At 42.6% G+C, this 17943-nt stretch overlaps 1 protein-coding gene across 3 annotated transcripts; it reads right to left on the reverse strand.

Annotated features, from left to right (window-relative positions):
• Window positions 1-52: 52 nt before the first annotated feature.
• On the reverse strand, window positions 53-17260 carry agbl5 (AGBL carboxypeptidase 5). 3 transcript variants are annotated; one of them, XM_073493082.1, is made up of 17 exons: window positions 16952-17256; window positions 15294-15581; window positions 15000-15171; window positions 14710-14876; window positions 14403-14580; window positions 14056-14234; window positions 11406-11949; window positions 10853-11022; window positions 10514-10649; window positions 10138-10355; window positions 9822-10024; window positions 7373-7549; window positions 3843-3985; window positions 3690-3742; window positions 3411-3604; window positions 2484-2617; window positions 53-2037 (listed from the first exon to the last, which is right to left on the reverse strand). In XM_073493082.1, exons 2-17 carry the CDS (start codon window positions 15506-15508, stop codon window positions 1960-1962), a joined length of 2961 nt encoding a protein of 986 aa, XP_073349183.1. In that variant the 5' UTR covers window positions 15509-15581; window positions 16952-17256; the 3' UTR covers window positions 53-1959. The 3 variants fall into 3 exon arrangements, with proteins under 3 accessions (XP_073349183.1, XP_073349181.1, XP_073349182.1); XM_073493080.1 differs by lacking the exons at window positions 53-2037; window positions 7373-7549 and having other exon boundaries at window positions 2549-3604; window positions 16952-17255; XM_073493081.1 differs by lacking the exons at window positions 53-2037; window positions 2484-2617; window positions 3411-3604; window positions 3690-3742 and adding an exon at window positions 8196-8365 and having other exon boundaries at window positions 3899-3985; window positions 16952-17260.
• Window positions 17261-17943: the final 683 nt, after the last annotated feature.

The following is a 17943-nucleotide window of genomic DNA, read 5'->3' on the forward strand; positions in this document are numbered from 1 at the left end:
CTTTCAACTCTCAAGTTATTCTGCATGCACACTAGTTACACATGAAAAAAAATGGGGGTTTTTTCAAGCTCATTTATTCATAGTTCAAGTTTGTTTCAAGTTCCAACACAGTATTATACCAGTCACAGTATAATTAATTTGGTAAAAGTCAGGTACATTTTCAAAAGACAACTTCTGTAACAGTTTTCATTACACAAAATATCTATCTAGATATCATATGAATATATATGGTAATAAAGGATATGTTCCCATATTGGTGCGCTGTGGAGCAAAAAGCTTTAAAGGAATGTGATCGGGGAAAGTATGTGTAATACAGATATAGTGTGTATAAAAGTATTTAGCCACGTATAATTCTAGACTCTTAACACTCAAAGTAAAATAATTTCTTAGATGCAGCTTTGGCAACAATTTAAGCCAATAATCTGTGTTTAAGGTCTGTTTTTGTCAATGTTTGTTCATTTTTTTATTAAATCTAATTTACTCCAAGAGCCATTCAGAGAAATGATATGCTTATATATTTTTTATATAATCTTGCCTTTATTGTCCTTTTTAACTAGCAGCTGGACCCTCCAGGTACAAGTATCATCTAATGACTTGCCACATATGGCTCTGAGGAGATGTCCATTCTCAATGAGAATGCTTTAAACAACTGGCTTCTCTTTTGATAATGTGAATGTACACTGCTCAAAAAGCTAACACTTAATCGTCACAGTATAACACGTCAGTTAGTCAGTTAAACTTCAGGGATATCAATCTGTCCATTTAGGAAGCACAATTTCACCTGCTTAAGTGCAAATGAAAGCAACAACAGGTGCAATGGAGAGGCAAAACCCAGATAACCCCATAAAGGGAATGATTTTGCATGTGGTGGCCACAGACAGTTGCTCACTCCTCATCTTTCCTGACTGATTCTTCACTAGTTTTGTGTTTTGCTAGTGTCCTTGTCACTACTGGCAGCCCAATCAGGTTGCACAGGTAGTCCAGCTCCTCCAGGATGGCACGTCCATAAGTGCAGTCGCAAGAGGGTTTGCTGTGTCTCCTAGCACAGTCTCGAGAGCATGGAGTAGATACCAGGAGACCGGCCGTCACAGGAGAGCTGGACAGGGCCGTAGAAGGGCATCAACCCAGCAGCAGGACTGGTATTTCCTCTTTTGTGTGAGGAGGAACAGGAGGAGCACTGCCAGAGCCATACAAAATGACCTCTAGTGGTCCAGCCTTATTTTTTTTGAGCAGTGTATTATAATAAAGGGTTTGAATACTTATCTCAGTGCTGTTTTACATTTCATTCTCTGCTGATCAGTGTCAAAGTCCAAAGGGGACGGATACGGTTTACACTCACTATATGCAAAGTATCTGGAATAATCACATTAAATACACACTTCACTCCAACATTTGTGTCTAAACTCACAATGGAAATAATGAGGTTTCTAAAGGTGCTGCCGTGCTCGTCTGTGTGAAAATCAACCCTTTTTCTGTGAGAGGCTGTGAAAATACTTATCAGCGTGTAACAGTGTTGGTCTGAGTGCATTAAACACGTTTTCGGGGGAAGCAGGAGGAAAGGACTCAAATGACAAACACAGATATGTGAGTTCAATGATAGTAGCTGAAATGTTAACAGATATTTCAAGTCTATTAATTAGTTGGACAGTTTGTATGTCTCCCTTACCTCAGCCACTGCTGTGGTTTCATTGAGTAAGGCACTTAACCCTCACCCACATCAAGCTGCCCAATAGTTGTACAGTATTAGTTGAACCCACCATGCATCTTCTGTACAATCCCAATAAATAATGTTCAAAATGTTGTATTGCACGTTCAGATAACCCAAATAATCGTCCTGTGATGATAATGCCCCCACGTTTCCAATTGTTAATGCTTTTGATCACAATATGGTGATTCACACTCACAGTAAGGAAATACAAACATACAGTATAGACAAAAACCTCTGCCTCTGTGCAGTTCCTAAGCTTCTCCACACAGGGTCACTGTCTCACACATGTTCACGGTCTCAGGTAGAGGCAGGACCGGAGCTTCCTCAACCTTAAAAAGAGAAAATCATACAGCCTTGTTACAGTTTACTGATTTGATTCATTTAGTTTCAATATCTAGAAAAAAACAAACAACAACAAGAAAACCACTGAACAATAAAAACATGAAATGGCTACAGCTCGTCCACCTTACTCCAAGTCTCTGGAAGCCAAAAGATCCCACATTGATTTAAAAAGACATTATTTCCCCCCCTTTAAGGCCAAAATTTTCATTATAGCTGCAATGCTAATAGCATTAGCGCGCATCCAGTCTGTAGAGAGTGCAGGTTGACCTCATGTCAAAGCAAATATTGTTTTTTTGTTTTAAAAAGTGTTTTGTTGACTTTGAAACTTCATCTGATTCTCATCAGCATGTCCATCAGTAAATAATGACTGAATTTTCATTTTTGGGTGGACTTATCCTTTAATGCTATTCGACACACTGTGTGTGTTTATCACCTGCTTCACACTTTCATCCGTCTCTAGTGCGGTTTCTATAATAGTACTTCCTGTGTAGTGGAGACTCCTGTCTGTGCTCTTCTTCATTAGTGCTTTAGAGGCCAACTGTAGGGCACCCTCTTTCCCCGATACACCTGTGAAGTGAAACAAAGCGATGTTAACTTGCTACATACTGTATGTTATTGTTATAAGATGAAACCCAAAAATGGTCTAAAAATACTGAAGTGGGGTGCAGCAGTTTAAAAATTTCACAGACAGGTGATTTTGTAGATTAAGTCACCAGATATTTCTCTGCCTCACTAAAACTAACTGCATTATTGTTGTAATAGCTGTCACAGCTGAATAATAACATCAGTATCAGGCTCAAAGCAACAACGCTAACAGGGTTGGAAGGTGTGATGTTGTTTATCATGTTAGCTTCAAGTGTCAGGATGTTAATATATGATAATTAGCACTTAACAAAAAGTACAGCTGAGGGGAATGTGAATAATTTAGTCAGTATTTGGTGAAATAAATAAATAAGTTAAGGGATCACCAAAGAGGTGTTGAGTCACTCTGATGGTGGTGTGAGTGTCTGTACCATATTCAATGGCAATCCATTCAGTAGTTGTTGAGATATTAAACCCCGAAGCAAACGTGTCCACCACTCGGACCATATTTGAATTGGACCGACTGACAGACCAACAGCGCCATGCCACTGGTGTGTCTAAAAGATGTCGTCAAAGCTATGCCACAGACAGTTTATATAATCTGGAGCACCAAAGCTGTAGTCATGTGTACAAATTATTACAATTACAGAAATAATAGTTGTATGATTTGTTGTTTTCAACAGAAGTGAACAGTTTCCCTTTAAGGTCATGTAGAACACAGTCGTTGTTCAGGTAACTCCCTCTCAGCCAAACAGAGTTAACGTGTAGGTCTACATGCCTGACAGTGACAGATGTCGATGGAGGCCGGGTCTAATCAGCTTCCAGACCTTCATGGTAGCTGACTCGTCTTTATCTCCGGGCGAGACGGGGCTAATGCTGGTGGGGGATGTTTTACTGTCATGTGCGGGAGGGGTTTCAGTCGACCCCGTTGTCCGGATGGGGATGCGGCTCGTATGAGGTTGCAGCTCACACCTGGGCAGGTAACAGATTGAAACACTTGTTTGACTTCTACGGCTTAAAAGCTGCGCTGAAGACACTTAGACACGATTGGACTCACTTGCTAAATTTGATGGAAGAAAGGATGTGTTCAGGCCCCGAGTCTTTAGCAGCCTGTGACAGACGGAGACATCGAAATGATACTTCATAATGTTCTTTATAGGATATACTGTAGAAAAACTCTCTGTGAATGAGCCAGCAGGAGTCAGCTAACCTCTGTGCGTGCCTCTGCGGGGTGATGAGTGATCGTAAGAGCTCGGCATCCTCTCCCCACACGCCCAGAACGCATGGGGAAAGGCGTTTTGGACCAACTCGCTGAAGTGGATCCACCAGCCTGAAAGTCTGGGCAGCTGACGCCTGTTAACCAGATGAAGGGACATAAATACAACAAAACAGAGAGTGGAAACCTACATATAAGGAAGATTAACCTGAACTGTAGTCACAAAAGAGCTGCACTGTAAAAAGAGATTACACACACAGAGGCGATAGAGATTAGAGGACCCACACACAGTAGTTGCTTCACAAAGGGCTAGTTTTTATTCCAGAGGTTAAACAGAGAGGCAGTAAAAGACAGCAGCACATTCAAGAAAGGTGATATTCGTAAAGATGTTGCACAGACAAACACTTAGTCTGCTATAGAAGGTCAGCACCACATTAAAGGAAACTGGCACAGTTCTCATCAGGAATATAAAGCAGAGAGACCTAGTGAGAATGTGACTATGCATACAGTGTGTTTCCGCCGAAAGCTTTTCATTTTTTTTTTGTCTTTTCGGATGAAAATTATAAGCTTTAAGGGCAGAAACCACTGGGAAACAGGACATCAAAGTTCACAGTGAGAAAGCAGAAGAAAAACTACAGTACACACTCCCAGTTTTTCAGGGCACTGATCTAAAGTGGAAAGCTCATAATACATCCTTCCCACTGTGCTGAATGCAGTGGGCAGAGGCTACATGAAAATCATAGATATTAAAGGAGCATTACGTAAGACTTTTATGTCCCCCGGAGCACAAAATGAACATCAAATTTGTTGAAAGAGTTTTCAACACTGGCACTAGTTATTTTTTTATGTATTTGCTCTAATTTGCTAGCTTTTTCCTTTGTGAAAAGGTCGACCAAAGTCTCGAATATGCCCCTTTAACTTAATGTCAAACCATCATCTGGTTTTACATATATATGTATTTATATATATATATATATTTATATATATAGGTTGTTTAACCATACAGTGTTTTAGGCCCGTATACTCACAAAGCCACTCAGTTATGAATGAATGATCCCTATTTTTCCCCTCTTTGTTGCACCTACTGCTTACAACAGCCACCAGAGGAAGGCACACAAAGTCTCACAGCACTGGAACAGAATAAAAAGCTACAGCAAATCAAGACCAGACCTTCTGAAACCTATTTCGATCTAATCCATTAATTATCCGGTTTATCTGCTGCTCATAAAACCTCTTCACACACTCTCTACCTCTGCATCTAAAAAGTGGCTGGTTCTGAAACACGGGCCTTCATCAAGTACTTGGATGACGGCACACAAAATCGAATTACAGACGAAATATTATAATTTCCACAATTAATCTATGAGGCTCACGTTTACACCAAGACAACCAAAGAATTTCTCACCTCTGCTAACCACAAAATATATTAAGTTTGACCATCGACAGCCTACTACATACCTGCCAAGTTTCATTTACACTAGGAAACACACAAATGTGCTTGAATAAATAATGATCAATGCTTATCTTCACCAGTTTGATGAAATGTAATTAAATTAAAAAAAACTTTACACTTTATTTACACCATAATCAATATTGGTATCTTGTTAGAAAATTATAAACACGTGCCAACTTTGACTTAGTCAAAACGCTCAAACACAGAACCAAACAAAGTGTTTTTATACGATATTGCTTGTTGGCAAACAGCTCCTTAAACCCTCCACGACCCTTTTTATCCCAAGGAAACTTAAAGGATTTAGTCAGCGATGGTCCACGTGAGGTTTCTGGCAGTAGGCTACACTGTGAACATCATAATGTCAAGACCAGGACTGGACTGACACTGGAATGATACAGGTTACAGAACTATTAAAGAAATGAAAACCATTTCCTTACATACAAAAACTGAACCACAGTCCTTTTTTAAATGGGAATTTCAATGACTAGAAATTAAATGTAGTCTGCACAATGCTCTGTCCTCTCTGAACAGATTTTAAATATGACTACATGAGCAACTTGCACTGTTTTACATAAACATCACAGAGCGAAAAAAAAAAAACTCATTGAAAAAAGGGAAAAAAGAATAAAAAGTGCTTTAAAAGATTTTACAGATGTGTTCAGACTAATTCTGCAAAAGTAATTTCTCAAAACTAAAACAAATATTAAAAAAAATTAAAGTGCAACACGGCAAAAGTAAAAGTATGTAATTCATACTGTAGCTGATCCCATTAAAACTTAACAGTATCTGTGAAAAGAAGAAGAAGCCCTGGCTATTTCCCACACATCAGCACAGTAACATGGAGATTCTTCTCAGCTTATTTCTCGTATACAGACTGAAAAAGAGACATATTTATTGTAATGTGATCCATTAGTATAATCGTTTATATATTAATGCATTATGCATATACTGTATATTCTGACGTCCTAGGCAACAATGTAGATTATGTAGCCAAACAACTGTCTCTGGTTTGCTAAACATTTTCACACACTAAACTGTCAACTGCTTCGTTCAGTAAAGAACACGCACAAGAATTAATAGAAGCAATGGTTGATTCAATGCCGGCAATGAAACCCAAAAAACATTTTTCAACATATTTCAGTCAGAATTGAGATTTGAGGAACAGTTGGACTCTGATGTGTTATATTATTCATCCTAAGGTGCTAATACTGGAGATACATGTCATTACAGAGATATGTGCAGAAGGAAAAACAAGAATATCTGAGGCAAATTTAGGAGAGCTAGCACCAGTGATGTTTCTCACACACAAACTCTCTCTCACACACACACACACACACACACACACACACACACACACACACACACACACACACACACACTAGCACTTGTTTCGACCACAGACTGTGTATAAAGATGGACGACACAACAGCTCCCCAAAAGTGAAGCCAAAACATCTTGATCGCCCCCTGGTGGCTGGCTGCAGTACCGGTCATAAGGTCAAACTAAAAACTCCCAAGTACACATCAAACAATGGTTTCTATAATTGTAGGTACTTCTAAGTACACTGATGTATCTTGGAGACGTCACAGGTGCAAGGTGGCAGCACCCATATCTGAGATATTTTGGTTTCGTGTTCATACAGCGGGAGGAAGTTGATACACGTTGTCCATCTTTATATACAGTCAATGGTTTTGACCTACATGGAGTGCCAGGCAGGTGCATGTTTCTGTAAAGACATACATCTGAAAACATGTCTTGTCTGGTACTCCAGGCAACTTTAAGAGCTTGCACTCACTTTGTTCCACCCACACCCACACACACACCCACACCCACACCCACACCCACACACACACACACACACACACACACACACACACACACACACAGCTAAGCCCAACCTCTCACAGGTTAGTTTAGATTCAGTCCTGGGTGGGCCCAGCTGGAGCACTGGTGGCTGGCGGCAGGCCCTGAAGGAGCAGGGGACTCAGTTTGGAGAGCAGCCCAGGGCGGGGCAGAGCCTGCAGGGAGGGGAGCAAGGTGGAGAGGCTGGGGGACTGGAGGGAGTACAGACCTGTCATACTAACGGAGGCCGGGAGGGGACAGGTCCCCGCCGCACACACGGAGGAAGACGAGGACGAGGAGGAGGAAGGGGGTGAGAGTGGGGGGCGGGAGGGTGTGTGGCTGTTGCTGGGAGACCGTAGGATGGAGCGGTGGTGGGGGGGGCGTCTCTTCTCCTGAGGCTTAGGGTCTACGGAGAGGGAGACACACACACCGGCTCAGAGACATGCAAGGGATTGTGTGCACACAAAAACATAAAGGTGGCTACTTGTTGAAACCTTACAGGAGCCATGTTCTGAGACAAACAACGTCCAGGTGCTCTGAGTAAGAAAACCGAGGAGATTGTATGGAGAGAGAAATGTCTCTAAAGTATTTGTAAATGCATGAACCATGATCCACAAATATTCCACGATTTACAAATGACTCGTGACTTGTAAGTTGCCATTTAAATGAATGTGCCATGATTTGTAAAAATACTTACTACTACTTAATACTCTGTGTGTGAGGTATTAAATCTGCATTTGTAGATCGAGCAATACACACATTCATTCTGCCGATGACTTAATTTTGAGACATTCGTTTCACCTGTCTGCGATCCACATACACACAGCTCCTGATCCACACGTGTGCCCCCCATGTTGGTGTCTATGTGACTAATCGGTACAAATAGGTTTGAAATCGGTCCAGTAGATCGCCTCAGCCGGTATGTGAGCCTGCAAGATAATGCTTGAGGGCAATCAGCATGCGCAATTACTTTTCTTATAAAGTCACTCATTTAATAAATAAACTGTCTCACTGTCAAGCAAGGAAGGCATTTTCAAATGATTTGTACTTACTAAAGCAGTCACAGCGAGGAATTCTCCTTGTCCAGCTATGATGTCAATGTCAGTCAGGCTCACTGATTTTTCCTGGATGCACTCGAGCCATCGAGGCAGAGCCAGAGTACAACACTGCCGCCTAGTGGCGATGGGGTGGGGGGTTGGGGAGCACACGTGTGGATCAGGAGCTGTGTGTGTGTGGATCGTAGAAAGGCGAAACAAATTTCTCAAAATTACGTCATCTTCAGAATGAATGAATGCGTGTATCGCTCCATCCACAAATGCAGATTCAACACTTCACGCACAGGATTGCAAATCTACAAATGACATTTCATGAAAAATACACACACATGAAGTAAAGTATTTTTACAAATTACAAACGATATATTTACAAAAAGACAGATTTTTACAAATCATAGCACATTCCTTTAAATGGGAACTAGTCACGAGTAAGGAATTTTGTGTTAGTGGATATAAAAACTGTGTAAATCGTAGAATATTTGTGGATCATGGTTTGTGCATTTACAAATACTTTAAAGACATATCTCTCTCCATAAGAATGTGTATGATGGGAAATCTAAGTTGAAAAAGATGTTATTTTCTACCCAAATAATTTGGTACAATTTGGTCTTAGTGCTCGGGAACAGGGCTCATGTGGTTTCATGTTCAGTCAGGGTTAAACTCATCTTCAGAGGTGACATAACGCATGCACACACATTAGCAACAGGTGGGGTCATGCAGGGGTCATGCAGACAGTTCCAGGACATGGATCCTTTTGTCTCTCAAATGAGGCTGACCCCAAACCTGGGTCCAGTTTTACATCACCATCACAATAAACCTGAGGCCGACTGTCACACAAGCCCCATTCGCCCCAAAATACTGCATCTATATGTGAAAAAGTGTCTGTCATCCTGTCTGTCCTACCGACTCTTTCTGCCCAAAAACAGTGTCTGCTCCTGCAGTTGAATGGCGGTGATTGTGTGAAGCGATTCAGAGCAAAACACTCACCATGTCTTTGTCACCTTCCACTATTGTGTTGTCATTATTACTGTCTTCAGTGAACTTCCCCACCCCGAAAACAGCATCCCTCCTCATGAGTGAGAACCAGACAGTGTCTGCCGCTATTCACTGATGGCGATTATGTGATGTCATTTAGAGTAAAAAACATAACTTTGTCCCTTTCCATGATGCATGGTGGGTCAGGATCTCAATCACAACACATTATAACAGCATCCATATGATTATAAACAGTCGGCGGATACATGTTTAGATTTACAGGTGGAAAAAACGACAAACAGATCTCAACTTTATGATGTGCACCATCACACCTCTTTTGGTTCCTGTATGAAATGACACACTGGAGCGGCTTTATGCCGCCGCTGCTTGGTTCAGTGTGAACAAACAAAGGCAGCATAAAGGTGAGCCTTTGTTGTGGCGATAATGCAGAATCTTTGTGTGAAAAGGGCTACACAGACACATCAGCCAGCCTTTAGCCATTCTTAACAACCCCAACAGCAGAAAGAGAGGATGGTACCAAGTAAGATAGAAGAGAAGAAAAACAGAGAATAGCTGAGGTACACCCATGGAGAGCTGATAGAAAATGCCAGCCAGCAACACAAACAGATGGTTGAGAGATCAACTTACCTCTGACTGGTCCGAGTGTCTTGTTGCCTCCACGTCCGCCGCCGTGCATGCTGTTGTTCTGCGCGTGAGTTCGGGATGGGGGGCAGCCGAAAGTAAAGCTCGGGGAGCTGTGCATCTTTGGGGAGGGTGTCTGGCTGCTGCTGCTGTGGCTGTTGCAGCGAACACGACTGAGGGTGTTCTCCGACGCTGAGCCGGACAGACAGCTGCCCGGAAAATCGAGACAAATGCAAAAAATGATCCAAGTATATTTGACCAAGAGACGGAGCAAACTGAAGTTTCTTTGAGTTGAAAATAAATGATATGTGAGTAAACTCACCTATTGAAGCTCTTTGGCGGTGACGCCTTGCTGCCATTGTGGTGTATTCTTAATGGAGGATGAGCGTGGATGTGTGAGTTCAGGCCTTTGGTGTTGCGGACATGCTTGAGGATCCAAGCTCGAAGGTTGGTCAGGCAGCTGTGCTCAGACAGCACCAGCCGTGGCCAAGGGTTACACTCTGCCATATCCAGGGCTGAGACAGCTACGGCACGCCCAACCTGATGCACAACATCAACTGGTTTACTTCAGAATTGCCTTTAAATTTCAAGGTACATTTGGTTTTGCAGTTTGTTTATATATCAAAAACATAAAAAAAACATGTGTGCAACAAACACTAGCATAGCCCACAAAGAGAAAAAAACTTGTGTTTTCCGACCTGTTCAAATATTTCTGGAGTGTATTTTGGAGGGAATGATGGAGGTGGAGGTGGGGTTGCCCGTCCATTGTCATGACAAGCAGGTGGGATGGTGTTCATGGTTTTTCCTGTGTTGTAGTTGCACTCCAAGGTGTAGCTGTGGGGGGCCAATAAGAGAATCATGTTAAAAATATACATTTACATCTTGGGAAAAAATAAACATTAGAGTGGACATTGGTCATTTACATTCAATGTAATGACTGAGAAAGAAATTCAGTACAACACAAAATTAGTAAAGCACAACTAGGTGTTGCTACACTGCTACGCTGTTGAAGTTCTGTAAATCCATTGAAATCTGACCTGTGAAGCAGCCCGATGGCCTTGTGAATGGCCACCCGCCCGCTGCCTTCTTTAGACTGGCCGTCTCTCTTGTCTCGTGCATACATGTTCTTCTCCGAGAAGTTGCAGCCCAGGAAATCAAAGTGGGCAGAGTTCACAGCGATAAGCCTTGGATACAGCATGTTCTCTACCTGCAGAGGAAGCAGCGTTGCAGGAGCTTAGATGTATATTTCAAAAAAGTGACAGTACCCTATCTGCACTCGCTGCCATGTGAGGATAAACAAATATGTCAAGGACACGATTCAAAACAACTGTATTAGTTTGACTGAAATAAGAGAAACTATCCAACTTGACTTTGGATAACCCCAACAGTAAAACAGCGATATGTTGAGTATGCAAGGCTGTAATTTTAAGGGGTGGCACGAGGATCGGTACTCGGTATTGGCCAACACCCAAAGCCCAGGTATCGGATTTGGTATCAGGAAGGAAAAAATGGTATCTTATGGGAACTGAATGTTATCTGCCAATTTTCCAAAAACACTACACTACAGGGAGTAAAGTTAATAACTCTTACCTGCTGGCTCTCATCAGGAAGGTTATTTCCATACATGAAGCAGCCCCGTTTGGAGGCGTGGCCATGTAAGTCCACATAATATGCCACACCTCCCTCCTGTGGTGGAATCGATTCCTGTTCCTGTTGCTGTTCCTCCACCTGAGGTACAGTTACTTCTACAGTGACAGGAGCCACGCTCTCTGAGGAGCTGGATGATCTGTTCTGTTCCCCCTTCCCCATCTCTGGGCTGACCCAGACATTTTCCTCCGTCACCATGGGAACATCTGGCACTTCTGGATTTGCGTCCTTCTCTGCATTTCGTTGGTTCAGGCTGACTTCAAGGGCAGTGAAAGGGGGGGACTGATGCTGATTGGTGGGTTTGGTGTTGAGGGGAGTGGTCTGTGTGTGTGAGGAGCTGTTACAGTGAGTGCTGGACTGGGAATTGTGCAGGCGGTTGTGTGTGTGGTGGTAGAGCAACAGTGCTTTGGCTCCATAAATGGAAGGGTGCAGCTCAGGGCTGGGGTTTAGGTATTGTCTGTTCAGGTTCACACCCCTGGAATCAGTCCTGTGAAAAGACAAAAAGACACAGTCTACTATTACCTTAAAAACAGTAACATCATTACCGTACATTTCTGCACCGCAATAGGACTTTGAACTCACTGTCACGTGCTGCATTTAGCTAAAATTAATTGCTATTTTCTCACAGTTACTGTGTGATTTTTCTTATTTTTTCAGATAAAGAGACAATAAAGATGCACATGTTCCTGACAATCAAAAGATGAAGCATACACCGACACTCTGACAAAGTAGTGTCACTGTTACTGATACCCCTAATACATCATTGTCTGAGATGCAGGTTAACCTGGGACGCTGGTTTAACCTGTACCTGCTGAAAGGGTCAGCATGTGAAATCCGACCTGGCTCCTCTAACCTTTACCTGGCCAGCAGTGTGTTTAAATGTATTTAAGTAACTGGGTTACAGCTGGCTTTGTGAAATACCTGGTGTCTCCATGTATATGAGAGCACCAGTTTCCATAATTGGAGTAGAGGCTTAAAGAAACCTGACTTCTCCAGCCTTGAAGAAGCTGATTCCTTGGGAGTGTATACAAGTCACCAGATTTCCAATCAGCTTTCTACATATAAAACATGACATTGACTTCAGACAGGGAATTTATTTCTGTGACAACAGAGCAGCAGGATGATAGGATATTTTTCACGTGGCGATACCTCTTTATACTCCAAGTCCAACAATACGTGGCCTCAAGAAGTCTAATCAAGTCCGTTTCCACCACTGAGTTTTTGAATATTTGCAATTCAGAAACACTCACACTGTAAGGATAAACTGTGTTCTCTCACTACAGCCTGTCCTCTCACACACAGTTAAAGTAAATAAATAATGCTTCCAACATAGGTGCAGAGGAAAAATCTAGTAACGGCAACCGAGTTGTTTACAGTGCAGGTAAACAAAATCTCCAATTTCCTGCATAACCTGACTGTTTAGAGAAAAAACTACACTACTTATCAACTCATACAAGCAACCCTAACCCTAACTGCTGAAACTCTAACTGAATATTAACTTAACTGCAATCCTACTACAGGCTGTGCCATATAATGAGGTACAGCAAAATAGCAGAACGTTGTAGCAAAGATGGCTGCCATGGCTGTGTTTGCCGAGCTGAGATTCAGAGACGATTCAGAGAAAAAAAACAGCGTTAATGTAGAAAATAATAATAAAATAATAACTTCAAAGCAAGCTGGTGGACCGGGAAAAGCCTGCAGAGACTGTGAAGAAGGGTGAGGAAGGAGAGGAGCCAGAGGATCCTAAAAACTCTGAAGTTCAACCACCAACTAAAATATCCAAAACCAAAAACACGTTGGGACAGTACTAGACAGGATGACGGCACTGCTTTGCCCTTTAGCTGTAATCTATTTTAATCAAGCAGCTACAGGTGTGCCTGACTCACTGTTGACACTTAGGCAAAGACGAAAATATAAAATGTTCAGTTCAGTTCAGTTCAGTTCATTATCTACCGCTTTTCCGTGAGGGTCGCGGAGATGTTGCCGCTTTATCGCCCCTTTCAGGGGATTGCGGGTTGCGGGTTACTGGGGCCAAATCCAGTTCACATAGGGTGGAGGCCAGGGTATATCCCTGGATGAGTCGCCAGCTCATCGCAGGGCCCTCTGACGGCAGAGGCTGCCACACAAGGTGCCAACTGCGCGCCAGGAGCAGTTTTGGGGTTCAGTATCTTGCTCAAGGATACTTCGGCATGTAGCTCAGTTCCGCCCAGGGGAGCCGGGGTTTGAACCAGCGACCTTCTGGTCACTGGTCACCTGCTCTACCCACTGAGCTACAGCTACAGTAAAATGTTCCTCTCAAAAGAAAAAAAAAAACAAGCAAATTAGCTGGTGACAAAAATGATCAGTGCAGTATGAGAATGCATGAAATCAGACATCCTATTTATAAAACCTTTCAAAAACACATTACTGGAGAAAAAGCAAACTCTTTCATATATAAATAACACATCAAATATTTACAAGAAACAAGGAGTGCATAAAGTAATGCAAACCATGTGATCAAGACCAGAGATTAAACTATGCCAATCACTGAGCCAACAAGTGTTCACACTGTTGTTGTGGGAAGGGTGCATGTGGCTACATGTGCAGTCGTTACCTGTAGTGCCCACGAATAACCCCGTCTGGGTTGAGCATGGGAATGAGCTTGAAGACAAACATGTTTCGAAGCGCATGAGCACGAGGGTCGTCTCTTCTTAGGATAAAGTTGAGGAAACCATTAAACACAAAGGATGAGGGAGTCTCCCCGGGGTGCACTCGGCTGCTGAGAAAAAACACCTGCAAACACAAGCAGACACACGATGGCCGAGGGTCAGCGTCACTGTTTTGACATTATTCAGTGATTTCACATCAGCCTCAGCCTTAAGTGTTGTCAATAAAGCCATTAAAGGTGTCAAGTTACCAAAGGAAACACTGATTGTGTGTTTGTGTGTAAATGAGTGTTACCCTTTTGCCAGGGAAGCGGTGTGCTCTTGGAGTGTTGGTGTCGGGAAACAGCTTCGGCAGACGTGGTTCTCTCTCCTCTTGCATCCCGCTGCAGTTGGTCACAGTGAGCAGGTCCACCCTGTTGCCATCTAGAGAGTTGCACAGCAACTCCCTATGATAATACACACTATCCAGTGCACTGATGGTGAGAGCAGTCGAGGATGGAGAAAGAAAGAAAAAGTCAGAAATTGTACAAATTAGAGGGGCAGAGAAAAAGAAATCAGCTAATTAAGGTAAGTTCCAAACAACATGTATTGTTGTGTTTTACCTGCTTGGACTGAGCTGAGCAGCATTGGCGAAGCTCTTGTCTAACTGCTGCAGCATCTCCTGGCACTCATTGTAAGAGAACGGGAAGCAGAAGGAGAAGTAGGTGGTCGCCCCTCTCACCTCCAGCAGCCGGTGAGTGAATGAGAGGATGAACTGGTTATCTACAATCTGGAAAGAAGAAGAGACATATTATTAGAAAGATAATAATAGCTGTCAGGAAGCCAGACTGACAGCACTCCGCCTCGCTGGTTCCTCTACCCGACAGCCTCAGAGGACATGTACAGTATATACCTCAGATGTGGGTCTGTCACGGATCCTTTCCCACCGGTTCTTGCCAGGTAAAGTGCGTACGAGAGGAGCCATGCCCTGGCTGTAGAGCTTCCTCTGGTTGTTCATGTTCATCACATTGATCTTCAGTAACTTCCCAGGTGCTGCACCTCGTATGCTGAAGTAAAACCATGATCTGAAACAGAAAAACATGATTTGGCATGTGATAAGATGTGTAACACAGTGTGAGAGCAGTGTGCAGCAAGTGAACATGTGATGAACATGAAATACTTGCTACAAAAGCACACGTTTTCTTACCTGTTGCCATTCTCGTGTTCTGTGCCGCCGCAGTCTGGCTGTGTCCACACATTGAACTCATAGTCAGGGCTCAGGTTTGACCCTGAGAGGCCAGTCCCACTGGGAGCTACATCGGTTGGAGGGCTGGAGCTGCCTTTCTCCACCTTCTCCACGCGTGCCAGGTTCCCTGAGTCGAACTTGGAGCTGAACACAATATTACCGAAGCGAGCCTCCATGGTTCTGAACTCTGGCCTTTTCTCCCCCTCAGGTTCTTCGTGATATGCCAGTCAGAGGTCCGACATAGACAGGCTGTTATGAAATCAGACAATTACAACACTGAGATGAAAAAATAAAGGAAGAAAAAGGTGTACTTCTGGCAGACCATTAAATGAACCAAACTAAACTAAGACTGATACGTGGATCCAACAAACTCGACTCTAAGATACGTCATCACATTTTTAAACTGGTCCTGTGGCTGAAATTGCAACTCATTCAGTCCTGTGCAAGCTGCTGTGCTTGTAAACAGACAAACACTATATGCCTCTCTCAGCAATGACCTACTGTGTGCCTGCCTGCTATATATAAAAATGGATGACCCTGGCCGAACAACAAATTCCCTGCTTGCTCCACTGCTCTCCAAAGCGGGTGTCATCATTTATTTAGCCACTGTTAGTTTTTGTGACACCCAAACAGCACGCACGTTACTGAACGGCACAAAGAAGATACAGCATGTTTGGTCATAATAAATAAATTAAAATCGAGCAAAAAACTCAAATTTAATGACTACTTCAACGTAAATCATACATGTTTTTTGTCGTAATACCTTAAATTTAGAACTTATCTCTTTGTTTTGATACCAGAAACAGAGTTTTGCCATCTTTTCTGAACCACTTAGGTATCAAATACATCTTTATTGCAACTATGACTTACTTATAACAGTGTAGGCATCTGTAATTCACATTTCAGGCAGTTAACATTGATTTGCAGACATCTTTCATGGGTGGCTCCACACATAAACAACCTCAGTCCTACTAGTCTAAGATATGATAATAGGTATCTTTTATGCATCTTAGATTCAAATCAACACATAACAGCGACAACCTGAGGCCAGTAGAGAAAATACAACCAAACTATATACAATAATTTCTAGTTTCAACCCATTAACAAACTACATTCCTGTGTGCACTGGGCCAGTGGCGCAGATACATTGTTCTGCTGCTGCTGCTGCTGGCTTTAGCAATAAAGACGACATGAACGCACCTGATGTCCTGCCACATGAAATAATGGCTGCTGTTTGATGTCAGTGTCAAAGCAATAACAACGACAGCTGACCGAGATATTAGCTCGTAGTAAGGGGGAGTGAACTAACTGGTGGCTAGCGTTACAGTCGCTTCACAAGATGCTGTCCTTTTCACACCATTTATACCGGCAAACGCTTGCTGGCATTTATAATTACCCCCCAGTCTTAGCGCCCGCCGTTAATATTAAAACACGGCTAATATCGCTAGCATCCTTTTTCCTTGAAGCTACCGAGGCTAACTTAGCTCCCAGGCTAGCAGTCGTCGCTCGAAACGGAAGTCGTTCTAGCTAATTCTCGGATTTTTTTTCGTCGTCGCCATCGTCGACACACGAAGCGTCGTCAGTGCTTTGACACGATAAAATGCGTTTTCCAGTCTTACTCGGCTATTTTCCATCGATGTCCGTTTTTGTTTTCATCGTCCTTCTCAGCCCCTCAAATTCATCCCTTCCGAGTGCTGCGTTCGCGTCTTTCTGTAGAAATGAAGACTGCCTGGAAATTTCGTTGTCTCGGCAACAAGTAACGTTAGCAGGAGGCGTCTTCACGGACTCCTTTTCTGGGCAGAGTTGTCGTATTAAAACACGTATTTTGATTTTATTTTACCAGTAAAAGATAATAAAATCAAGTTACATTCACACAGACACTATTTTACAGTAATCTAGTGCCCAACAGTGTGACACTATGACGTTATTTGGACTTTGTATGGTGGCCCTGCAGTGCAAAATACCCCAATGTTGCAGGCAACAAGTGAACAAATGCAATTAAATAACCGACTGCAATATAGAATAAAATAAATAAATAAAAAACAAGCCTGAACCAACAGCAAATGCATAAACAATTTACAATGTATTTTTTGTGACAGTTTTTTTCTGATCCTGGACGCGTCTCATTTAGTAACTGAGGCAAAGGTTGACAAAGTGGACTATGAACCTGAAAAGTTACTCTTTAAAAGCATTCCTGCACATTGGCTCCTGAAGAATTTGTACTTCAGTTAATAGATCAGACTCCAAGGCATTAATCACATCAAAATCTATGAAAAACTATTTGCGATAGCCGACTGCATAATACAGTAGCCATTATCGTAGAAAAAGTCTGCGGCAGTCAAGAGGGTAATGGGTTAAAAATCCTTTAATTAATCATGGCTATTACTTGGGGTGTTGGGCTCTTACATTTATAGGTTAGCAGACAATCACATGATCAGTATAGCCAATTAAGCAGTAACATGATTGGTCAAGATAACCACATGACAAGACCATGCAGGTGGACCGTCACATGATCAGTATGAGCAGGTTGGTGGTCACATAAATAGGCATGTTTAGCAGAAAGCACCATTTTCCACAACCGAGCGGCTCTCCTTGCATTCTGTTTTTTGAC

The sequence above is a fragment of the Pagrus major genome, chromosome 22 (genome assembly GCF_040436345.1).
Source record: "Pagrus major chromosome 22, Pma_NU_1.0".
Taxonomy (NCBI): Eukaryota; Metazoa; Chordata; class Actinopteri; order Spariformes; family Sparidae; genus Pagrus; species Pagrus major.

Bases quoted from the DNA above. Each gene is read 5' to 3' on its own strand.
- agbl5 (XM_073493082.1), bottom strand. From the start codon at position 15,508: ATGGAGGCTCGCTTCGGTAATATTGTGTTCAGCTCCAAGTTCGACTCA. The intron at 14,581-14,709 runs GTAAAACACAAC...TCTCACCATCAG, and splicing joins GCTCAGCTCAGTCCAAGCAG to TGCACTGGATAGTGTGTATT. The intron at 2,618-3,410 runs GCATGTAGACCT...TTCACTTCACAG, and splicing joins TCGACATCTGTCACTGTCAG to GTGTATCGGGGAAAGAGGGT.